The sequence below is a fragment of the Hemiscyllium ocellatum genome, chromosome 14, assembly GCF_020745735.1.
Source record: "Hemiscyllium ocellatum isolate sHemOce1 chromosome 14, sHemOce1.pat.X.cur, whole genome shotgun sequence".
Classification (NCBI taxonomy): domain Eukaryota; kingdom Metazoa; phylum Chordata; class Chondrichthyes; order Orectolobiformes; family Hemiscylliidae; genus Hemiscyllium; species Hemiscyllium ocellatum.
Window position 1 is genome coordinate 5,883,253 of NC_083414.1, and position 6,248 is coordinate 5,889,500.

The following is a 6,248-nucleotide window of genomic DNA, read 5'->3' on the forward strand; positions in this document are numbered from 1 at the left end:
TTCACCACCCTGTCTACCCGCCACACTAATTTCAAAGAAATAATGTACTTAAACCCTAGGTCTCTGTTTGAGAACACTACCTGTGCCCTACCATTAATGGTACAAGTCCTACCCTATTGTTCAAAATGGTAGATGCAGATTTACACTATTTAAAATACATTTGGGCAGGCATATGGATAGGAAAAGATATGGACCAGATGCAGGCAAACGGGACTAGTTTAGTTTAGGAAGCTTGGTCAGCATGGACAAGTTGGACTGAAGGGTTTGTTTCCGTGCTGTATGACGATATTTTTTAAAAAATCAAAATGCAAAATAGCATATCAACTTACTTCACTTTGCTAACAGAAATAACTCTGAAAACCTAGCAAAGCAATGGGGAGATTGCATCAGCTTGTCTCAGGTGGTATCATGGCTGTGACTCAACTTCAGGTTAGAGTTCCAGAAACTGAGCATCTCATCCAAGCAATACTGCAATGCAGCACTCAGGGCCCTGTGCAGCATCAATGTTGCAGGCACCTTTGACAATAAGTTATACTTTAATCATTTCAGGTGGTTGTAAATGACCTCAGCTGCCTGAACAAAATCAGATTTACAGTCTCATTTTCTTGTTTGCAGGAGCTTAATTACAGCCAGGGTAACAGATCTAACATCGACAGCACTTCCAAATTATTTAACTGGCTGCAAAGACATTTGGGAAGTAGTAAGTTGATTCACATATTCACCGAAGACAAATTAGCCATTTTTCCTGTAACTAGCTTTTATAAATGAAAAACATTGAAGATGAAGAAAGTGTTTGATGAATTTACCTTTCTTTCTGGCTTTTGGATTTCTGGTAAGACTGCACAGAATGGTTTGATAACTTCAAGGAATTTTACTGAAAAGCAAACCAAAGGATAATTGTTTACAAGTTACAAAAAAAACCACACACACACGATCAAAATCAAAATGCAACATCAAATAACTCGCTAGATCTAGCTTGGTCTCTGTAGTAAGAAATTCTTCATTGGATTAACAAAAGTTGGTAGGCATTTTTTAAACCCAAGCAACTGCCTGAAGAAACTGGTTCCCTGCTAGGACACAATTCTTCTCTTAACACACCCATCTGTGGAATATTCTTCAGCATATGCCTACTCAAGAACAGGAGCAACATATTAAAGCCTGGTGTCTGCTTTCAATCAATGGTCATGGCTTTCATCCAAGAGATACCAAATACTGGAGAGAATAAGTAACGAGAAATCAACTATTCTTCAACTACCGCAAGACAAATTGCAGCTCTTCCACTGATACCCCCTTCAATAGTAGAGAGTTTGACAACATAGCAGAAAGGGGATTAAAACCATATTGATTATGACTCAAATATTAACTGTTCAATAAATATATACTATTGTAATGTTCAGTTCGAGATTTCAGGAAAGAATAATGGGAGAAAGCCATCAACTCAATTCAATCCAATAGAACCTTGAAAGAGGCTTGGCTAATCTCCACAATCACTAGCAATCTCTCCCTTGATGGTGATATCATCAGCTGCAACTTTTGAGATGTGTGTTATGTCCGAGTTGAGTAAGTGTGTGGAACCAGAGCAACCTCACCGAATAACAAATTACAAATCCACAAAGCTTGCAGCTTCAGTGGTAAAACATGGGTTGCACACACCAGATAGGGGAAAAAAGGTTGTATCGTTTCCACCTTTGCTGTCTTGGACATTTCCTAGATAGGGTACAGTCACAACAAGTCAACGATGCTAAAGCATACCAGTTCCATCAGCACATACTCATTGCTAAGCCAACAACCACACATCTAGTGGATGATGACTCCATATTCAAACCTCCCAAAGGGTGAATTGGCAAGCTGGGTTGTGATCTTCTGTGCAGCCATCATCACTTTAAAGGATACCTGGAAGCACAATATGAAGACCACAGGCACAGCCAGTTAGGAGATCGTCACCAAGGGCCCTAATATCTGAAGGCAATCTGGTCATGCTCTGGGAGAGACAAAACAGAAAAGAAAAGCCCAGCCAGATCCTGGGAAAAAGAGACCAGCTAATTATGCCTGTTCTCAGCCTGTATCCCTTTGCAGCAAATGGGCAGAGACTGCCAGGCTAGAACTCCTGAGCCACATGAGGTTATGCTTAACAAGGTTGATCAGCACAGCACAGACAATCACCTTGTAAAACAGAGGCTGCAAACCCCAGTTGATCTATGTTTTTCAGAAAAGCGCAAACGCGACAAATGAGATTTTGATAAATGACAGAAAGGTTAGATTGTACACATGCAGGTTAAGCATTTAAATTCAAATAGGTTAAAAAGTGAAACTGGGGCTACACATCTTGATCATATGAAAACTCAGATTGGATATTAGTTGCTTCTTCAAAAGATTAGCACCGCTGCCTCACAGCATCAAAGAACTGCGTTCAATTCCCACCTCAGGCAACTGGCTGTGTGGAGTTTGAACATTCTCCCAGTGTCTGCGTGGGTATACTCCGGGTGCTCCAGTTTCCTCCCACAGTCCAAAAAGATGTGCAAGTTAGGTGAATTGGCCATGCTAAATTCCTGTAGTGTTCGGTGAAGACATAAATGTAGGGGAATGGGTCTGGGTGGGTTGCTCTCCAGAGGGTTGGTGTGGACTTGTTGGGCAGAACTTCGTGTGGAAACAGGCCCTCATCTAATCTAATCATTAACATGTCTTTCAAGCAGGCAAAAGTGAGGACAGCAGAAGCTGGAAACCATAGTTTAGACCAGAGTGGTGCTAGAAAAGCACAGCAGGTCAGGCAGCACCCAAGGAGCAGGAAAATCTCAGTTTCAGGCAAAAGGCCTTCATCCTATTCCTAACGAAGGGCTTTTGCCCAAAACATCACTTTTTCTGTTACTCGGATGCTGCCGGACATGCTGTGCTTTTCCAGCATCACTCTGATCTAAACCCCTTCCCCATGTCTTTCAAGCAGCCTGATTTGGCTTCAAGGGACAAACAAACTTGTTTCTGGCTAAGATGGAGATCACAAGACAAGAGATATTCATTTAATCATATAAGAGAAATCAATATCAATGCAATTTCCTGGAGAAGATTCAATGGTCTAAGGAGGACCAGAGATAGATTTACAATGTTTTGTATATGAACTTAAATTCACATACATGGAGCGAAAGATCCACAGAGATCTTCCATCCAGAATACAGGTATATCCATAGGTAGCCTTTTCAGGAACTAACAGACATGGTGGTTAACCATCTACTGTTTAAGGCAAGAAGAACATTACAAAAATACCCTAGAATTTTCTGTTTTGATGGGAAGAGCATCTATACAGAAAGTTGAATGACAACATAGACCAGGTAACTGCCTGAAAATACTACTACCAGATAAAGTAACTGATTTTCAGTTCTGTGCAATCGAATCAAGAGCAGAGACTGCGATTTCATGACACTATTTTAAATCAGAGCAGGGTCTCAGGTTCCTTGGCAAATATTTATCCCTTAAACAACGTCACACAAGGGTGAGAGAACTGGAAGGGAAACAAACAGGTGATTTTTGTGGCTCTGACTTAAGTATGAAACTAGATCCTATTCATCTGCACCCCAATGCTGACAAAAAAAATGCCAGTTACTATTCCAAGAAAATCATAGGAGTTCTCTCATGTGCTCTAAGGGGAACACTAGACACCAAGCAACAGCTCCAAAATCATTATGACATTGGCAGTGCTGTGCAAGCTGCCAGCAACAATCCTTCAGAAGAATTATCTCAGTCATTTACCTTTGAGATATCCAAAAGTAATGAAAGGTACTATGGAAACCTGTCACTTAACACATCAAGGTGGTCAAGCCAGGGCTGAAGGTTACCCACCACAAGGGAAAGTGGTGCGTGTTTGTGTGTATATGTGTGTTGTGTGTGTATATGTATGTATATGTGTGTTGTGTGTGTATATGTATGTATATGTGTGTTGTGTGTGTGTATACACACCATACATATTGCAAATGTAACACATTCATACTCCAAACACCAGCGACATCACTGACAATTCAACATCAAGTCATAAAAGATTCATTTACTAGGGGGTGAGGGGAGAGACAGAGAGAGAGAAGAGCTCAGATAAAGAAATCAAATTAATTGGCAAGAACTTGTTAAAGTGGCCTGTTAGTGGGGTGTGTGTGTGTGTGTGTGTGTGTGTGTGGGGGGGGGTGATATAAAGTTGAATGAAGTCTGTTGCTGATGATGATGATGCAGCATCTGACAGTGAAATAAAGGGCGACGTGGCATTTAAACTAACCCCCACCCACCAAGTCCCCAGCATCACCTCCCCGAGCTCCTGGGGGGAGGACAGGCGGCCAGACTGGAGGGGAGCAGGGGGGAGGGGGGGGAAGGAAGGGGGGAGGTTATTAACTGGAAGGGCGGTTGTTTTATTAAGTTAAATCCGATTAACCCCCCGCTCCCGTCAGGGGAGAGGCCTTCAGTCCCCACTTCGGTCAAGTCAGGGCAGTCCTCCCAATCAACATCTAATTAGGCGGCAGCAACCCTCCACAAGGCTTCTCTCTGGGCCAGGCCAGGCCCCCCTCCCCCGGGGGTGGAAAGAGACGCTGAACCCCCGGGTTTGAACAAAAAAAATCACACGAGAAGCCCAGGCTTTGGCTGAGGCCTAAGAGACATGTTTTATCCCCCACCCGCGAGGTACTCACTGCCCATGTTAGCGGCTCTTTCTCTCGCTCTCTCGGTGCTGCGGGACGCTGGGCCTGGGCCGGGTGACGGGACTCTCTCACTCGGACGAAAGTCCGCTCGACGCCCGAGAGACACGTCAGCTCCCGGCAACGGCGAATGAGCCCAGCCCTCAGCCAATCGCGTCGCGCCTCCTGGTACCACCTGACCGTCCCGCGTTAACAATTGGATATCCCGCACGCTCTTTCCCGGCTCTCGTCCAATCACAGTTCGCCGGAGGGGCGGGGCCAACAACAAACGTCAGGGACGCAGCGGTCCGCCAATCACATACCGTTTATTTGTACCTACGTGCCGTCCAATCGCAGCCGGCCTTCGGGGACCACCTGACCCTCTTCCGTACGTGCATGGCTTCTAGCCAATTGTAAACCCCGCTCTCGTAACACGTGTCCGTCTGCGGGGTGGACCGTTAACCAATCGCTCACCATACCCGTGTGGGCGGATTCTAGCCAATCACTGCCCCACATTGTGCTCCACGTGATCGTCCTGGATGGGCGGGACGGGTTTGGGGGCTGCGGACGCTGGCCCCGCCCCCACACGGCTGCTACGGAAAAATCCGAACCGGCTGGAGGCGAGTTGACGGAAATTCCCGAAGGGTCTGCAGCCATCTGATAGCCCAGTGTTAGACATCACACAACACCAGGTTATGGTCCAGCAGGTTTAATTGGAAGCTCTAGCCTTCAGAGCACTGCTCCTTCATCAACCTGTTGGACTATAACCTGGTGTTGTGTGATCTTTAACTCTGTACACCCCAGTCCAACATCGGCATCTCCAAATCACGATGGCGCAGTGGTAATGACTTTGAACGTTTCTTCCTCTGCCTCCACCTCCGTGTCTACCTTTTTAACCAAGACACCCCCTGGAACACTGCACACCCACTGAGGACCCCTTCTCCCTCCTCCAACACACCCCATCCACCTGGACATCCCGTGCTGGCCTACCACCCGCCCTAGATCTCTTCATTTCAAACTAAAATTGCGCAGGTTAGGTGAATTGGCCACGCTAAATTGCCCGTTGTGTTAGGTGAAGGGGTAAATGTAGGGGAATGGGTCTGGGAATGGGTGGGTTGAGCTTCGGCTGGTTGGTGTGGACTTGTTGGGCCGAAGGGCCTGTTTCCACACTGTAAGTAATCTAATATAAAAAAACTGCCGCCATGACATAGACTGCCTCAACCTGTCCACCCCCTTCACCCACTCCAAACTCTCATCCTCACAATGCGCAGCCCTCCACTCCCTCCACTCCAACCCCAACCTCACCATCAAACCGGCAGACAAAGGGGGTGCAGTTGTAGTGTGGCGCACTGACCTCTCTACCACTGAAGCCAGGTGCCAACTCACAGACACCTCCTCCCATTGCCCCCTCAATGATGACCTCACCTCCCATCACCAAACATCACCTCCCAGACCATCCACAACCTCATCACCTCTGAGGATCTCCCACTCACAGCTTCCAACCTCATTGCCTGTGATTCCCGCACTGCCTGGTTCTACCTCCTACCGAAGATTCACAAACCTGACTGCCCCGGTCGACCCGTTGTTTCAGCCTGTTCCTGT

The 6,248-nt window shown here is 46.2% G+C and overlaps 1 protein-coding gene across 1 annotated transcript in view; it reads right to left on the minus strand.

Annotated features, from left to right (window-relative positions):
- Window positions 1-4,800, minus strand: part of LOC132822230 (protein transport protein Sec61 subunit alpha-like 1) — a 29,693-nt gene extending 24,893 nt beyond the window's left edge. The window contains exons 1-2 of the mRNA XM_060835335.1: window positions 4,662-4,800; window positions 807-874 (exon numbers count right to left, since the gene is read on the minus strand). Of these exons, the coding sequence (XP_060691318.1) occupies window positions 807-874; window positions 4,662-4,668 (75 nt within the window). The 5' untranslated portion in view covers window positions 4,669-4,800. The remainder of the gene's footprint in view (window positions 1-806; window positions 875-4,661) is intronic.
- Between the last annotated feature and the right edge of the window lie 1,448 nt (window positions 4,801-6,248).